This window comes from Littorina saxatilis, linkage group LG1 (genome assembly GCF_037325665.1).
Source record: "Littorina saxatilis isolate snail1 linkage group LG1, US_GU_Lsax_2.0, whole genome shotgun sequence".
Taxonomy (NCBI): domain Eukaryota; kingdom Metazoa; phylum Mollusca; class Gastropoda; order Littorinimorpha; family Littorinidae; genus Littorina; species Littorina saxatilis.
In genome coordinates this window covers 52,040,801-52,059,223 of record NC_090245.1, presented here as the reverse complement: position 1 = coordinate 52,059,223, position 18,423 = coordinate 52,040,801, and the positions used below count along the sequence as shown (strand labels likewise).

The window sequence follows — 18,423 nt, the reverse complement described above, 5'->3', positions numbered from 1 at the left end:
CACTTACGTGAGCCAAAAAGGAGGGAGTGTTCAAATGGGGGTAAATGTACAGAGGTTATGAACAGAAAGTCTGAGAAAACAAGGTCTTAAAAAAGAGGAAGTCTTAAATTGGGGGGTCTTAAAAGGAGGGTTCCACTGTATGTGATTGACAGTTGCAGTGCTTGTTTGGTTACAGAGAGGCTATCAACAGGGTAGCAGAGGCAGCTGGACTCAAAACTGTCACCAAGAAGCGAAAGGTGAGATTACTATTTACTGGAAAAAGTGAGGCTGTTATACTGAAATGTCTTTACCTACTTAAATTGAATTTATGAATGTTTTTTTATTTTGTGTGTGTAAAACATTGGTGGTACATGTACATGTATTTATAAGTAAATACATGAGTAGGTTTGGGCTTGGAGCAACAAAACAATAACAACTACGATAAGTGTGTCAGTATGTTATCTCATGGAGTCATTCTCATTACAACTCATCAGTTGTAGGGATTTTAATATTTCTGCAATCATGTATATGTACACATAATTTTATGGTAACGGTTCTGTTCTCATTTTTTGGTCAGAGTGCAAGGTGGATAAGATTATGGTAAAGTCCTTGCAAGATTAATGGGGTCAAAACAGTTGAGCGAGTATAATGTAAGCATGTAAATTGGGATCTGTTTTGTTTTTAAATGAATGTTCTTCTGTACCTTAACAGGTTGACAAGCGAGTGTCACGAATGTTGGGGGACAATCCCCACATGCAATATGCCGGTGCCAATGTCAACCTGACTATCACCACCGACAGCATCAATCTCATGGTGATGGAAACTGGAGAGGTCAGTCTGTGTGTGTATCACAGTATGCAGGGTTGTACCTTTGACATTTTTAGACATCTGTCAACCAGGCTAGTTACCCAAGGGAATGAACCAGCATAGACAAAACAGCCTTGATGTATGTGTGTGTGTTTTGTGCATAGGGATGGTGGGGGCTAAGGACTGGTGAAAATCAGCTTCAGTGCTGTCAAGATGGATACAAGGCCTTGCTATGAGTATGACCAGTATAAGAAGCGACGGGCGCAGTGGCCTAGTGGATAAGACGCCGGCCTTCCAAGCGGGAGGTCGTGGGTTGGAATCCCGTCCGTGCCTGGTGGGTTAAGGGTAGAGATTTTTCCGATCTCCCAGATCAACTTATGTGCAGACCTGCTAATGCCTTATTCCCCTTCGTGAGTACACCCAAGCACAAGACCAAGTGTGCTCGGAAAAGATCATGTAATCCATGTCAGAGTTTAGTGGTTCAAGAAACACGAAAAATACCAAGTATCAATCCTCGAAAACGATGTATAGCTGCCTAAATGGTGGGGTAAAAATGGTCATACATTGTACACGGGAAAAAAAACCACTCATGCAAAACATAAGAGTGTACGTGGGAGTTTTAGCCCGTGAACACTGAAGAAGAAAAAGAAGATGTAAAAGAAGGATGTTTACATTATACAGACATCAACCGCTTTACACTTGTGTTGTGTAAAGTATCACCAGCCAGGGAGTGGAGGATTTTTTTTTATTTTTTAACCGAGCTAGCTATGAATGACATTGAAAACTTGTGAAAATGATGACAGATAAATATTATTGACCATAATAACTGTGGTATCTTTTCATTGCAGATTATTGCTGATCATCCCATGCACGTTGTCTCCTTTGCCTCCGGTGGAGATGCTGTAAGTTCACCTTTAACGAATTAAAATTCTTAGTGCTTGCACACAAAAGAGAACATTGTGTATTTAAGTTGTTTGACTCATACAGACAGTTCTACTAGCAAGGTTTTGGGCAATGTCTGCACCACATTTTCCCAACATGACGGTGACCACATTAGCCGTTCCAAATAGGAAATATCTTGCTTGAAGTTGAAGTGGTGCCCTTAAAATATGCTCTGTTTCTGTGCGTTTGTGTTTTTTCCCCTGTTTATTAGTGTATATATCTGTAATGTAGAGTAGTCCCTCATCAGGCAAGGGCTGGATGTAAAAAAAGTTTCATGAAGATCTGTCGAGTAGTTTTCTGGGAATCGTTCTACACAGACACACACACATACACCACTACCCTCGTCTCGATTCCCAGTCTATGTCAAAACAATGTTTGTATGCTTTCTCCTAACTCTCAAAATAAACATTTATCTGATTTTACCTGACAGGATGTAGAGAAGAACTTTTGTATGCCTTCTCCACTACTCTAAACAAAAAAACACCCACTTATCTTATCTGATCTTATCTCACAGGAGACACTGGACTTTGTGTCCTACGTAGCCAAGGATCCAGCCCTGGGTCGAGCGTGCCATGTGTTGGAGTGTGGAGGGGGGCTGGCAGAGGATGTGGTCACAACGGTGGGCCAGGCCTTTGAGCTGCGCTTCAAACAGTATTTACAGAAACAACCCAAAACCGTGCAGCTGGAAGACAGGTCAGACTACTGATGAATTTTACTTCAGTGGAACCCCCGTTTTAAGACCTCCAAAAATCAGAGAAAGTCAGGTCTTAAGAAGGAGGGAGTCTTAAAATGGGGGTAAATTTACAGAGGTTATGAATAGAAAGTCTAAAAAAAACGGTCTTAAAAGGGAGGGAGTCTTAAATTGGGGGGATCTTAAAAGTCGAGTTCCACTGTACCTTTTGAACACAGCCATGTGCATGGATGCGTACACCTGCATGCACAGATACACACACACACTTACAGAGTTCAGTGTATGTTATACATGCACAGGTTACCTGTATGCACCATGGCCTTTTTCTTTCTTATTACACCCCCGGTATAGGGGTGTGTATAGGTTTCGGTCGATGTGTTTGTTTGTTTGTTTGTTTGTGTGTTTGTTTGTTTGTTTGTGTGTTTGTTTGTGTTCGCAAGTAGATCTCAAGAATGAACGGACCGATCGTCACCAAACTTGGTGAACAGGTTCTATACATTCCTGAGACGGTCCTTACAAAAATTGGGACCAGTCAAACACACGGTTAGGGAGTTATTGGTGGACTATGGTATGAGGGGGCATCTTCGAATATTCCCGGCGTTCTGTTACTATTTTTAGAAGGTCACCGCAGTGTCCAGAACGTAAATTGGACCCGTAAATTATCCTCACTGTAAAAGTGCAAAGGTCGAATCAATCCATGCGAAAAATACACTCTCATCTATCTCTATATATTTATACAATAGATATAGATATATATATACGGCTTCTCTGTGTGTGTGTGTGTTTGAGTGTGTCTGTAGAAAACACCTGTGTATTGCACAGTTCTGTTTGTGATGTGGTACCTGGGGCGTCGTCGACAAGTATGGGACTCGACATGATATGATCAGGAATGGCATTATGGCCCCTGAATCATGTTCGTGCTAAGGACGGGGGTGTTTTTCCTACCTCGGAGGAATTTCTTATTATTTCCAGCGCACACAAAACCTTATTTGCCAGCAATAATGACACTGAACAATTTTACTCATGAAGATTGACCAGGAGTGATCAATTAAGTTTTTACCTCAGGAAGTTTCAACCTCAGCACAAGCAATCAGGGTTTTTTCCGTGATATGGTTGACATTAACTGAAAGAAAGTATTCTAAAAATAAAAGTAACTGTATTACAATTTACATGATGACCCTGTGGGAGATGATGAATAAAGCCTTTAAAAAGCAAACAAAAAACCCCAAATATATTCCAATAACTTGTTCGGATAACTTTCTGCCTGGGAATTTTGTTTATCCTGGTCAGGATGAGTAACACCTCCTAAAAACCTTCAACGTCTTTTTGCAACTGACAAAATCCTTGTTTATTTGCAAGAAAACTGTGAGTGAACATTGGGGTTCCACAGGCAAGAGAACCCAACATTCGAGGCAGTTTATTTAGAGAAACTTGACCAACTGTATGTGAATTTTGGTGTTCCATAGGCGAGAGAACCCAACATTCGAGGCAGTTTATTTAGAGAAACTTGACCAACTGTATGTGAATTTTGGTGTTCCATAGGCGAGAGAACCCAACATTCGAGGCAGTTTATTTAGAGAAACTTGACCAACTGTATGTGAATTTTGGTGTTCCATAGGCGAGAGAACCCAACATTCGAGGCAGTTTATTTAGAGAAACTTGACCAACTGTATGTGAATTTTGGTGTTCCATAGGCGAGAGAACCCAGCATTCGAGGCGGAGAAGTGGGGAGAGGAGGAAGAGTATTACAACGACCGGCCAGGGGCCTGTCCCCCGTCCCCAGGGCCAGAGGGTGCCGCCCCTCCTATCCCCCCTGTACCTGAATACAAGTCTCCCTGCAATGTGTCCGTGAGTTTTTTGTTTGTTTGTTGTTGCAGCAAACTCCCCGCCCTGTCACCTCCCTTCCACTATCCAGGGGCCTTACCTTCCCCTTCCTGTATCAAATATCTATAACTAGTCCTTGATAGGTATGTAGCCTGCAGGACTTTAAACCTTTCTTTATTCATGGCTGTGAGTTTTCAGTTTGACTGGCAGAGGGAGGAATGAATGAATAATTTTTTTTGTTAATTCTTCTGTGTCAAAACTGCAAAGGAGAAAAACAGGATAAACCAATAGATTATCGAGAATAGCCTGACTGACTTTCTGTCGCTTTAAGAAATCATTGTATTCTGTAAATGTTGAGTAGAACATATTTACAACAAAGTCACTAAGGCCAACAACAAAAAATAGTCTGTTTACGGTAACATAGGCAACAAAAATAGGGTCGGTAGGTTGGGATTTTTTTTTCTTTCTTTTTTTTTTCCTCCCCCAAAAACCATATTTTTAAGTTATTTTGCCAAAAAACAAAAACTTTTTTTACATTTAAAAAAAAAAAATTTTTTTCTTCTTTCCCAAATGCCAAAAAAAAAGTCTATGGTCGCGCGAAAAATAGGGTCGGTCGGGATGCCGTAAACAGACTTTTTGTTGTTGTTTGGCCTAAGGACTACACAACAAACTATGCTTATGTTTAGTGCGGCTTTGTGTTCACATGGGAACAGGTATGATATGATATAAATATTCGTCATTGATTCCTCATTGAAAAGTGAGTCTTGATGCACAGATCAGAAAAAGTGAATTAGTACATTCAGCAACGCTTTTATTGTTTACTTTTGCTGTGCAGATGGGTACGTACACGTCGGTGAAAGATGGAGAGGGAGACAATGTATACTCTGAAGCAAAAGACCAACCTCTCATCGATTTCAGTGGGGCCACAGGCACACAGCTGTACGACAATCGACAAGGTTGGCACACAAATGCCTTTTTCTTTCTGTTCCTTCCAAAGTTGTTAGGCAAGTCTGAGTATATGAGTGCAATAAGTATTTGACTTGAGAATGATTACATGGTTGTGAATTTCCTGTAGGTGTGCACATATAGAAGTCTTCACCATGATGACCAGAATCCTTGACGCAGCTTGTTCTCTTTTTACATTTTCTCTTTCCCCTTTTCTTCGTAGAGACTTTTTTCTTCTGCTTACTTATCTAACCCCACTCCCACCCGTTTCCACAGCCACTTGTTTTTAAAACCATTTGGTTTGTCATGAAAAATAATGTCCCAGTGTTTTAATCTTATTTAGAAACGGTGAGAAATGAAGCTTTTTGCTCACAACTCAAATGCTATGTGCTGCTTGCTGCGTTGAATGTTTTTGAGTGCGTGTGGTTTTTGGTTTTAACCACCCATGTTGTGTTTCAGCAAAACAAGATGGTGATGATCCCAGGGATGGTAGAAATGTGTACGACAATCGCAAAGGCTTGGAAAATGGAGACTCTAATGCAGCTAATGGTATTCAATCTGATCCATTTGATCTGGGTATGTTGAAACTTTATCCTCTTTTTGTTCTGAACCTAATAAGTGCAAGTCAGAAAAGTAAAGCATCCCTGTCCTAAAATCTAGGGTTTATCCTGCTCTTCCGCATGTTCGTCAAGAACTTCACTGGCTTCCTGTATCTGAACGTATTAGGTATAAAGCTGCCTGCTTCTGCTACAATATCATCTCTGAATCGGCACCTGCCTATCTTTCTGAACTGGTCTCCCTCTACACTCCCTCTCGCACCCTTCGTTCTTCTGATGATGCTCGACTTCTCCGTCAAGGTCGCTTTAAACGCAAGGCTCATGGTTTCCGCACGTTTTCGTATTATGGACCTCAGTTATGGAATTCACTCCCCTTTCAATTACGTCACTCTCCATCCATTTCATCTTTTAAGTCCAATTTGAAAACTCACTTGTTCCAACAACATTACGGATAGTTCCTTAGTGTAGAGTCTGGGGATGTGAGATGTGCATGATGTGTTGTTTGAATCTGACAGTGATTATATGATTTTTGTATACATGTATTGTTGTCACGTGCTTTGAACTTCTGATAAGGCGCTTTATAAATGCCCGTTATTATTATTATTATTATTATTATAAGTTCAAACAGACGACAGAGCCAAGCAAAAGTGGCATATGCTAATGAGATATGAGCTACTCAGTGCATGAAAAGTTACACCTTACCATTCACACAGCAGCTACCCAGCTGTTTGCATCAGTAAAAATTCTTTTTAAATTGTGTAATTGTTGATCATTTAAATGTTTATTTTATTTGATTATTTATTTATTTATTTAAACAAAAAATTGAAACTAGAACAAGCAACCAGAAAGTCATTGAAGTAACTTTCCTCTTTCAGAATCGCTCACCAGTACTCTAGAAGATGGACAAAAGAGTTCACCTTTTACGGCAGAGACAGATGTGGATGCAGTCGATGGGATTTCACATAACACAGAAAATGGGGCAGCTGAGCCAGGTGAAATTGACCTCCGTAAAAACCCAGGTGTGGCCAGCGAGGGCCCCACAGCACCCGTGTATGAAGAGTGGTACCATGGGAAGATCGCCAGAAAAGAGGTAAGAAGGGATTTGGTCTGAAGAAAAATACATTTTCTTTTTAGACATACTTTTGCCGTGAATGTAAAATCACGACCAGCCATGATAAAGGGGGGTGAAGGTGGGTGGATTGTTTATGTGTATTCTGAGTTGGACCAGTTCAAGCACAGGTATTTCGTAAAGGTCTTTCATACAAGCAGTTAAAACACCCATCCTACCGAAAAACATACAATTCCCAATCCAGAAATCAATTTAAAAAAATGCATCCTGGAATGAGTATGCATCCTGGAATGATTTTGGACCAAAATTCCATGCCACCTTTTACCTTAAAGGCACAGTGCAGCTCACAGCCTTCGTTTTGCGTTTTTGTTGCAGCTGAGTGCATTTACAGTTGAAAAATCCTCCTATGGTAGTAAAACAAACCCAAAACTACCCAACGACGACATCTGTGAAGCTCGACAGTTTCTTGTTCACGCGAGTGCATAAATTAACCTAGTGTGGTGTTTGGTCGGAGTTCGATTCAACTTGAGTGATTCCGGCCTCCATTTTGTTTTACACAAACTCATGATGACGTCTGACATAGTTTGCTAAGTGACGTGTCTTTTTGTGCATGATGTGGTGATCTACTTGATCTAAATTTAGATCCAAAAATAGGTCAAGACCAGCCGGGTCCGAGTACGAAATTAATTTGTAAAAAAATCGCAGTTCTTGACTCTTTTTGTGCAAGTCAATGAAACTTGGTAGTTCTTCTAATGGATAGCTGCCTGAGGTATGACTAAAAGCCCCAGGATCTCCGTGCACCTGGATTTGACAAGTTCAGTACCTTTAACACAAAAGTGTATCATTTTGAAAAATCATCTTTGTACTATAAAGATCTTGAGAAGAATAGTCTGAGCATCGTATGCATCTTTTGGCAAAGTGCCACTCAGTATTTTTTGCTGTTGGCGTCCCCCAGTTTAGGCTGCTTATATACTTTCTGTGCTCAAATATTTTCTGTGCTATTCAGTAATTTGCTTTGATAGTGTTTTTTTAGTTTTTGGCTCACGTAAGCGTAGCCTATGCGATGCTAACTTTTGTCTGTCTGTGCGTGCGTGCGTGCGTATGTATGTATGTCTGTGGTAGAAACTTTAACATTTGAAGACGTCACAACATTTGAAGACATCACATTATGACGTAAGAGGGTTGGACGTCACGCGAAGGAATTACTGAAAGTCTCGGTCATTGTTATTTTGAGCGGGCCGAGACTATTTTTTTCTTCGAAATCGGCCATTCAGATCTAGATCTAGTGTATCGCTTTCTTGCACAGTGTCACCTATGCTTACTGTGTGTGTGTGTGTGTATGTGTGACGGAGTGATTGAGTTTGTGTTACTGTTTGTCGATTTCTTACGTGAGCCTTGAAGGCTTCGCCTCTTGTTTTAACTGAATGCCATAACAGTCATGTAACCAGGAAGGTTTTCTCCTTTTTTTATCGGAAAGCTTACAATTGCAAACATGTGATCAGTGATGATACTTATATTAATGATATGATTTTAATAGCAGAATCTTAGTCCTTAAGCTTATAGACACCATGAACAACATTTCAGACGCAATTTCCACATGTGTGTATTTCCTGGTTTGTGTAGGCGGAGAAGCTGCTGGAACTGGACGGGGATTTCCTGGTGAGAGAGAGCAGCAACAGCACCACACAGTTTGTGCTGAGTGGCAAGCAGAGCGGCAACGTTCGTCATCTGCTTCTGGTGGATCCAGAAGGAATTGTGAGTGCAAGCAAGATTGAAATAAAGTTCTTATGCATACAGTGGAACCCCCCCTTTTTTAAGACCTAAACAAATCTGAGAAAATCAGGTCTTAAAAAGGAGGAAGTCTTAAATGGGGGTAAATTTACAAAGGCTATGAACATGAAGTCTGAAAAAAGGAGGGAATCTTAAATTGGGGGGTTCCACTGTATCATACTACGCAGTAAGCTTTATCATATGGCACAGCTAGTCACAACACACGGCATCTACCTAGGACCATCCTTATCAGACATCAAAGGCGTTGGCCTAAGCAGAAATTATCGATCACTGACCAGGGGTCACAAGGTTGTTGTCTGTAAACAAGGAAACAAGGGCAAACAGTTGGTCTCAGCTGAAAATATCATTGATTGACATGTGGTCAGTGTTTGTTTTTTTAATTAAAAGGGCACTCAGCTGGCCGGTGTAGTGGGATTGGTAAGGGCAGGGAGAGTGTCCAGTGACTTTGATCTTGCCGCATATTTTCTAGTGTTATTCTATTTGCTTGCGACTGATCTGTGGATGCTTCTCATTTTTAAGTTATAAGTGGGTGGGGGGGGGGGGGGTTGCGCCTTGTATCACAAACAACCTTGTAGTTACAAAAAATATGGTAAAAACAATGCATAAAATGACTTTAATACATTCAGAAAAAAAAGAGAAAAAAAACCCACTAACAGTAATAGCTTTTATCCATTTCAGTTTGTTAGCGGTAGATTGTGTAAACTGTATAACAATTTTTATTATGAACACTTATTGATCACCCTTTTTGATTATAACTCACACCCCCCGCGGGTTAGGGGGAAGAATTTACCCGATGCTCCCCAGCATGTCGTAAGAGGCGACTAACGGATTCTGTTTCTCCTTTTACCCTTGTTAAGTGTTTCTTGTATAGAATATAGTCAATTTTTTTAAAGATTTTAGTCAAGCAGTATGTAAGAAATGTCCTTTGTACTGTAAACTTGCATTCTCCCAGTAAGGTAATATATTGTACTACGTTGCAAGCCCCTGGAGCAGATGTTTGATTAGTGCTTTTGTGAACAAGAAACAATTGACAAGTGGCTCTATCCCATCTCCCCCCTTTCCCCGTCGCGATATAACCTTCGTGGTTGAAAACGACGTTAAACACCAAATAAAGAAAGAAAGAAAGAATTAGAACTCACAGTTATGTACTAAAAAGGGGTATGTACATCATCGTGTACAAACAGAAACGATGAGTGTGACTTTGGCCATACTTTATTTTTTTCGATGGATATTTGTCATTTTTGCGGACAATGTTTCAAGTTAAAATCATTGAAAGAAAATGTTTTACTCTCTTGACAGGTGAGGACAAAGGACTTCATCTTTGACAGCGTGAGTCACCTTATTAACTACCACCGTCAGAACGGACTTCCTATCATCACACAAGGCAGTGAACTGCGACTCGTCCGACCCATCAAAACCTGCATCTCCTCCATATAGAACTGACGTTTCCTTCCATACTTGTTTTCATCGCATCTTCAAGCCATCATCGTCATTACTTCTGTACATCCCCCATCACCATTATATTTGTTAAAATTAAGTATTGTACATTCAAAGTCTGGCCTGAAATATCGATCAGTTTTGTCAGAAACGTTTTTTCCTTCCATTGATTATATCATGGGACAGTCGTCACAATCAGTCGTTGTTCGGCTCAGTGCTGTATTTTTCAATCTGCAAAATCATGTGGGACAAAACAAGCATCTCTCACTTTCTTTGTTGTCATTACAGTTGTTGATAGCATAGCGATCCTGAGTAGTTGTCATTTTACATACCTGTCGTATCTCACATTTTCACAGCATCATGACCTGGTATACCGAGTCAGGTATGTGCAAACCGTTTCATTCATTTTTTTTCATTGTCATTACTGTCGTTGTTATCATCATAAAGGCCAAAGTCATCGTCATTTGGGAGAAAGATATTTACATGTTACAAAATCTTTTAGGGTGATGTGGGCTTCTATGAATTGTTATGAAGGCTTCAGCTGCATTAACAGCAGAGAGTGCATGAGATTTTTTTTTTAATATGCTGTTGGAATCATGGCAGTGTTTTACTGTCTTGGATTGTACATGATTTCAGCCAGTCGTCCGTGTCTTTTTTTGGAGATTCACGAAATTGTCATTATTTTTTTGATTGATGCAAGGTTACTCCTCTCCTCTCCCCCCTTCCCCCACAAGAACCATACATCATGTCAATCAAGTATTCTGTGCATGTCAGTTTTGGTCCTTTTCTGTATGCGTTATTGCCCTACAGAAGACAGGCATGTCAGTATTACATTCCCCCATTTTGTGTCCATTTTGATTTATACATTGATGTAACATTGGGAAAAAAGTATATATCAGGTGGGTGGTGTATTTATTATTGGCTGCATATTTTGCTGTCATGGGGGGTTGGTTCATAGATATACATGTACTTGACACTTTGTGTCGCAAATAGACAGGCTGGCTCATGCACAGCAAGTTTTATTGATCAAGCTTATAGTAGAATGCCAGGATCTAGGAGTCCAAGTCTTGATTCACACTGTGAAGTTGGAAAGTCTGCTAAATATGTGTGTGTAGTTTCTGCTTTGTAATGCACGACGTAGGCGGATCAGAGCCGTGCTCTGTCCTGTTTTAGCCACGATGAAATGATTATCTCTTGTCTGCTGAAGTATTCAGTGTTCAACAGAATGTTCTGTCACACAGCAAAGTAAACAAATCATGAATAAGAAATTCGTCATCTTAATGAGGCATGAAAAGGAAGAACGAGGTATCATTTGTCTTCACAAGGTATCATTTGTCTTCACAATTAACCGCACCACTGAGTATGTTGATGCACCTACTGATCTGTTGGCTTTGCGTTTTACTGCTTTGTGCCTGCTCAGTGCACTAGCCACTTCGTGCCAAACTTCGCCGTCTGTCATTTCTTTGCCTGTTGTTCACTGGTCCATTTCTTTGCTGCCTCTCATGTCAAACTGCATTCTTTTCAACCCAGTGTCTGAACAAACATAAACTATCAACCATGTCCAATACCCCCCCCCCCCCCCCCCCCCCCCCCCCCCCCCGTCTCAAAAATTGGTTTGAAGTGATTTCAACATGGTTTGACATGACATTGTGCAATGCTGGCTTATTTTTCCATGTTTTTATTTGTGCTTGGCTTTATTTTGCATTTAGTTCTGCTTACAATCATTTACTCTGCAACAGAAAGATGGAAAGAATGATCTAGGAGCTTTCTTGGCAAGATAGTTGGAATTTTGTAACCTGTGCGATTTCAGCTAGTCTGCAGTTAAGAGAGAGAATATTTAAAAAGCACACATTCTTTTAAAATGTTACGTATATGCCGTATATGAAAGCAGTGCTTTGAGCGCATCATACATGACCTCATTTAAATTACTCATCATGACCAACTGTAAACATTTTCTGCCACGTCTTATAACAGTGATTGATTCAGTATGCAATTTTTCTGTATGAGATTTACAAATCTGATATATGAACAATCAGTTAGAGGAAAGGATGTTTTTCTTGAGATTTTGTTGTTGTTGACAAACAAAGAAGTTGCTTCCAACTGATTTAAGTTTACTTCCTGTCTGTGTACATTTGTGCTTTGTTGTGAATCATTGTTTGAAGTCTGCAAAATACTGGAAACATGCATTCTCCCAGTGAGGTCATATATTGTACTACTTGCAAGCCCCTGGAGCAATTTTTTGATTAGTGCTTTTGTGAACAAGAAACAATTAACAAGTGGCTCTATCCCATCTCCCCCCTTTCCCCGTCGCGATATAACCTTAAACGGTTGAAAACGACGTCAAACACCGAATAAATAAAGAAAGAAAGTCTGCAAAATATCTTTGACCATTATTGAGAAACCTTTTCCTAGACATACTTGCATAAAACATTTGAGAGAATCAACATTTTGCTAAAGTTTTTCTCACTGTTTTTATCATTGGTATATTGTACAACATTCAGGAATTTCCCCCAAGCTTGAACAGACAGGTGAAATCTATTTTTACGATAAAATGTGCATGCTAGTGAAGCTGACATTTTTACAGATGTGATATACGTTTTTGAAAAAATTATTTATTAATTTGATTAATTTGTTTTATTCTGTAGCAACATTGTTTATAGTAAAAGTTATTTCCTTAAAATCTCTTAGGTTGTGATTGTAAAATATTTATGTTATCAATGTCAACACAGAAGGCACAAGTACTTAAAAGGATATTGTCTGCCTGTAGAAGAATTTCTTTTAACAACAACAAAAGTTGTTGTGTTTTTGCTTAGTTTAAGGAATTGTCAAGTTGGTTTCCAGGTAACAAGAGTCTTTGAGCAAAGCTCCAGAACTGAACAAAAGTAGTTGTGCTTACCAATTAATTTTATTAAATTTAGATGAGAATCATTTTTCTGTATTTAGTAGTCAGAAAATGCAGAACATTTATGTTCCATTACCATGTGTGTGTGTTTTAACAGTTTGTGTAAAATACTTGTGTTATTACATTGGATGGTACCGTGTTTTTTTTACCTCATTGAGATAATTAATAAGAATCCACCCTTCTGTTTTACACTTGTCATAGTTTGTATATTCATAGAAACTGTAGTGCTTACAAGAGAAGGCAAGTTTTTGTTATTTAGAATTGATATGTGTCTTTTGATTACATCAAGCTACAAAAATGTAAACACACTGCAGAAATGTAAACATTTCCAGGTCCAATCTTTATCATAAAATCTTTATTGAATTGGATTCTGATTATAAGAATATTTTCATTTGGTTTGTGTATCCCCTGTCTTTTCTGTCTGAAAGTGAGAGACGTGCTTCAGATACTTTGAGGAAAGTCTTTCTTTGACAATGCAACAGACAAGGGGGTACATGTAATGATGTATCATCAAAAATTACGACGCTTGGAGTTTGCGAGTTGACTTGAAAGGGTACAGTGTTGTTGTTTTTGCTTGATATTTATCTGTTGTTCATTTCCTCAAACGTTCTTCTTTTGCAATATAACATATGTTACAAAGCTACATAAAGTATTAAGTACTGTTATATCAGAGTTTGTTTGTTTTCAGCTAGAAGAACAGGAAAATAAAGGCGGGAAAGTCCTTCCAAGCATTCTTGCTTTTTTTTCTTCTCAATGTATCGGTCACAAATCACTTTACATGTAGAAAGTGAAAACTGGTTTAAGGTGGACTGATTGGCGTTCCCCTCCAGATAATGCAAACTTGTTTCACAGCGCAGCAGCTCTTGTCTTGGTAGAACATCTTAATGTTGAATGATTGGGACTGGTACCTCAGTTGGGGGAGCGCTGGACTTGTACTCCTCGGGTAACAGTTTCGAATCCAGGCCGGGATGGCCATGGGTCAACTTTAGGTAATGAATCAGAGATGGTAGCCATGTCACATAACTAACTAAAGGGGGGAGTTAACGTCCTCTCAGAAAATGTTTCTATTTGGGACAAGAATTGGTGATACGCTAAGGATGTCACATAAACAACCTGTGTCATATAAGCAACCTGTCATTCTGCCAAAAGTTGCAGGTGGCTGATATCATCTAAACGCATGCATCTGGATAGCGCGACTCATGTTGCTGCTACCTTTCTGTTGGGAGGGTACCACTAATTTCAAGCAAAGGGATGAAATGAAATGAAATGATGTAGAGTGTTCTTTATTAACATGCAAATGGTAACAGTAAACTTTGCTCCAGCTCAAGCGTAATCAGTATTTTCTCTGCACAGTATCAGTGGAGGATTGCTTTTTGTTTGTTTGGTTGATTTTGTTTGTTTGGTTGATTGTTTTTCTGTTTCTATGACTTACAATCACTGACCACTGCCTTGTTCCATTGTACATTTGCATGATTTCTGATGTCAGTAATGGCTGTCATTGTGGGATCTGTTACATAATGCATGTAGATCTGGGTGCACGTTATGCACACAAAGGAAAGATAGGCAGTAATGGGATTGCATACAGGCGGTTGTCCTGGAGAAACTGTTTTTTACAGTCTGTCTCTTACCCCCCACGGGTTAGGGGGAAGAATTTACCCGATGCTCCCCAGCATGTCGTAAGAGGCGACTAACGGATTCTGTTTCTCCTTTTACCCTTGTTAAGTGTTTCTTGTATAGAATATAGTCAATGTTTGTAAAGATTTTAGTCAAGCAGTATGTAAGAAATGTTAAGTCCTTTGTACTGTAAACTTGCATTCTCCCAGTAAGGTCATATATTGTACTACGTTGCAAGCCCTTGGAGCAATTTTTTGATTAGTGCTTTTGTGAACAAGAAACAATTAACAAGTGGCTCTATCCCATCTCCCCCCCTTTCCCCGTCGCGATATAACCTTCGTGGTTGAAAACGACGTTAAACACCAAATAAAGAAAGTCTGTCTCTTGCCCCAGCAAGGGATCAAACTCAACCCTAGAAACACTGCAGAACAGTGCAATAACCACTGGGCCATAACCCCTGTCACACCGAGTTTGATGTTGGTTCAGTAAACGTGTTGCCATTCATGCTGTAATGCCCACACGTCTTGACCCCTCTGTTTTTTCTTGACAGCTATTTTGAAAGTTGCCAGCAGGAATGAGGTGCTGTTTTGCAACGCATGTCTTGAAATCAATACGTAAAGGCTGGAGAAGGGTTTTGGGTTGACAACTTTCATCAAAGCGGAAGATTTGAACGCTGTAGAAGACGTGTACACAGCTTGAATGGTGCAGCTTGATAGACCACGTTAAGGCGTGCACAATTTTCCTTGTTCTATCAGTTATTTATACAATTCATAATCATTTATGATCTTATCTTGTTGCTATTCACATAATCATGTCTTATTTTGCTTCTTGTAATACACAGTTTTTTGTTTTTGTGAGGCACTTTACCCTTTTCTTCTATGGTTCTTTTTTTGTTTGTTTTGCTGATGTATATCTTGATGAGAGATCTGTATTCTGTGATGATAGTTTATTGCGAAATGGTTTATATGTTCTGTGAATTATTTTGTGTTATATACACAGGGTTTTTATTGATACTAATCGAGGCAAGTTTATGTATGTACAGATGGTTTTGTGAAATACTCATCGCAGGTTATGTTGCATGTTTATGATAGTACATGTATCAGTCACAGCATTCGGATTGTTCAGATTATTGAATGGTAAGGTCAGTAAATGATAAGGTTGCTCGAATGTCTTTACTGGCAAAAAAGGAAACCTCAAACCGACATACTGCCAATGTTCGAAAGTCAATGGTCATAAATAGGGGAGGTTAATTTATGGATTGTTTGTTTCAAAACATGGTCAATAATAGTCACAGATTATCGGCTTATAAGTCTTGAAAATGGTTAAACAACATATATACAACAGACACAATCATTCCCATTTCCGTATTTATGTGTTGTTTACTCACTTGAGAAACTTGACCATTTATGTCTGTTTTTGATTGTGTTCTGATTTGAATGTTACATAAATAAACCTTTCTTGCCTTTCGAACCTTGCCTTTCCTATCAGTAAAGAGGAGAACAGATGCCGATCCCACTCAGAGATTTGTTTTACAGATTAGTTCAGATCTGCCTACCATTTGGAAAACTCTGTTTTGAGATTCTAAAGGATTCAAAACATTAGCTGATAATTATTAGGAAAGTGTTTCAAAGTAAAAGGAATAAATAATTGTTGAAATAAGGATGGAGGATTGATGGCAGCCAAAAAAACGGAAGATTGGCCACATGTTACACAATAACATCTAAAACAAATAAATACGGCAGTTATGAGTACGGCTGCTAAACTATTTTGTCCTCTGCTAAAGCTTTTAAAGCATATCAGAAAAACTGTCTAGAGTTACTGCTACAATGGAAGGTTTGTGTATGTTAAGTTCCAAAATGCACTCTTTCAATCATTCATTTAATGTACTGCTTTTACTGTAATATGGAGTTTTGGAGCATCATCATTGTAACGAAGTTTGTCGTGAAACATGAAATGTCTGATTTGTCTTTCAAAGCTTATATCAATAAACTATGAGAAAGAATGCAATGTTGGCTGGAGAGAAAGACGGAGAGAGAGAGAGAGCACATCACATCTTTATCCGCTATATGTAGCTTGCTGCTCAGCTGAACTTGGAAGTAACCATCTTTATTCGGAATCATTCATACTCACAGCAGACACACATAGACTTGAAAAAAAAACATTGACATATATTGAAATCAAATTATTTATTTGTTCAATTCACAGTAATATTCATTCAAAGGACAAATCATTCAAGCAGCTAATAAGAGGACAAGCAACCAAATCCCTTCCAGAGTGTAAGTAACAATCTTTTTTAAATTGTAAAAAGGCCTATCCACTCACGGTTTCTGTTTGAGTCAACCATGCTAACATTTTCATTGTGAAACTGGTCCGATAATATGCAAAAAAATTTTTTACTCCTCTTAGCGTCATGAAAGTAAACTAATCAATAAATCAAGCTGTCTCAAATTTTTACTGCATTTCTTCATACCATAGGGACAGAAAAGCCAACATCACATTAAAATGATACCAAACGCAACAAGAGTGACAGTTCTTATTGTTTGAATCATAGTCAGGTAAAAATGTTATTCATATCGTAACGTATATGTTTGGCTGTTTACATACAGCAAGGTTACAAACTTTGCTTGACAAATACTTGTAAGTCTGTTAAACATTAGGATGCATGCAGACATACACAGAATCACTCAGTCAGCACTCTGAAATTGAAATAGAACTCAAACTTCTCTCCCCCCCCCCCCCCCCCCCCAACAAACACACACACACAGACAGAATCATGATATCATGGGTGTGCAGAAAAATAATCCTTCCCCACATCACTCTCACACAAGAAAAATATCAAGTCAATGGGGGAAAAAAATCACTTCGTTCTAACAACCCGTCTAGCTTTACTTTTGTTTTTGTACACCTCCTGGAGCTGTTTCCTGACCTGGGGGTTGACCAGCTGCTGGTTGTACTTGATGTAATGGTCAGGCAAGATCTGGCCGTAGTGCGTTCCAGGCAGCATGCGATCGAATGGAGTCAGGACGTGGCGCTTCTTCAGAAACCTTCTCCACAGAAGTTCAATGCCGCCCTGTGTCCTCAGTTTTCTCTCGATGCCGTGCTTGTTGACACGTTTCCATGCACTGGGTCTGTAGTAGATTTGAGCTCTGCCACGGGTGTGTGTGAGTGCAGGTGTGCTTGCGGAGAGGAAAGGTGTGACTTGATGAAGCAGTCTTGCTTGGGGAAGCAGAGAGACACCGCCCTGACGCAAACATACACCGGTTTTAGGGAGGGCAAATGGACTGTTACTGTTAGTTTGGAGTTGTGTGTTTCTTGTAGCTGAAGTGGGCAGCGTGGAAAAGGAGTTCACTCTTGCATATCCAAGTGTAGAAGTTTGTTTCATGGTGGAGAGAAAGCTTTTCAACGTGCCCATCCGTGGCAAGCTGCAGACGAGGCATCTGAAACAATTACATTCATTGACAAATTGAACTATAATTCAAAGTAAAAAACACACTAATGTGCAAACTAGTGCAAAACTGAATGCATGAATACTCGATCGCCAGCTATCTTGTCCCCAAAGTGCATGGATGCATTTAACTATTCCTAATTTTATTGTTAGTGTTCTGGCAGAAGAAAATGATGGTCTTTACCAAGAAGAGTAACGCTTGTCACTAATCACATGGTACTGGCCGGTGGCTCTTATAACATTTTCAAACAAGTTTTCTATCCCAACATACAATCCTTATAAGCGATCCACTGATCATGCTACACATACTATATATTCAGAAACTGCCATGAAACACTCATATTTTTTTGCAAGAATGGGTTTGTTGATGTATGACTGTTTTTACCCCGCCATTTAGGCAGCCATCCACCAATTTTGAAG

At 39.4% G+C, this 18,423-nt stretch overlaps 1 protein-coding gene across 2 annotated transcripts in view; it reads left to right on the top strand.

Moving 5' to 3' along the window:
- The window catches only part of LOC138973525 (SHC-transforming protein 1-like), a 103,916-nt gene that overhangs the window by 7,324 nt on the left and 78,169 nt on the right, over positions 1 to 18,423 (top strand). The window contains exons 4-13 of one of the 2 annotated variants that reach the window (XR_011458054.1): positions 176 to 236; positions 691 to 810; positions 1,635 to 1,688; positions 2,243 to 2,421; positions 4,114 to 4,267; positions 5,079 to 5,199; positions 5,648 to 5,764; positions 6,621 to 6,835; positions 8,438 to 8,569; positions 9,905 to 12,241. Coding sequence is in view for 1 of the 2 variants with exons in the window: in XM_070346243.1 (XP_070202344.1) it covers positions 176 to 236; positions 691 to 810; positions 1,635 to 1,688; positions 2,243 to 2,421; positions 4,114 to 4,267; positions 5,079 to 5,199; positions 5,648 to 5,764; positions 6,621 to 6,835; positions 8,438 to 8,569; positions 9,905 to 10,042 (1,291 nt within the window). In the remaining variant the exon portion in view is untranslated. Of the gene's footprint in view, positions 1 to 175; positions 237 to 690; positions 811 to 1,634; positions 1,689 to 2,242; positions 2,422 to 4,113; positions 4,268 to 5,078; positions 5,200 to 5,647; positions 5,765 to 6,620; positions 6,836 to 8,437; positions 8,570 to 9,904; positions 16,561 to 18,423 lie in introns of those variants that run through there. The other variant, XM_070346243.1, reaches the window with a different exon arrangement.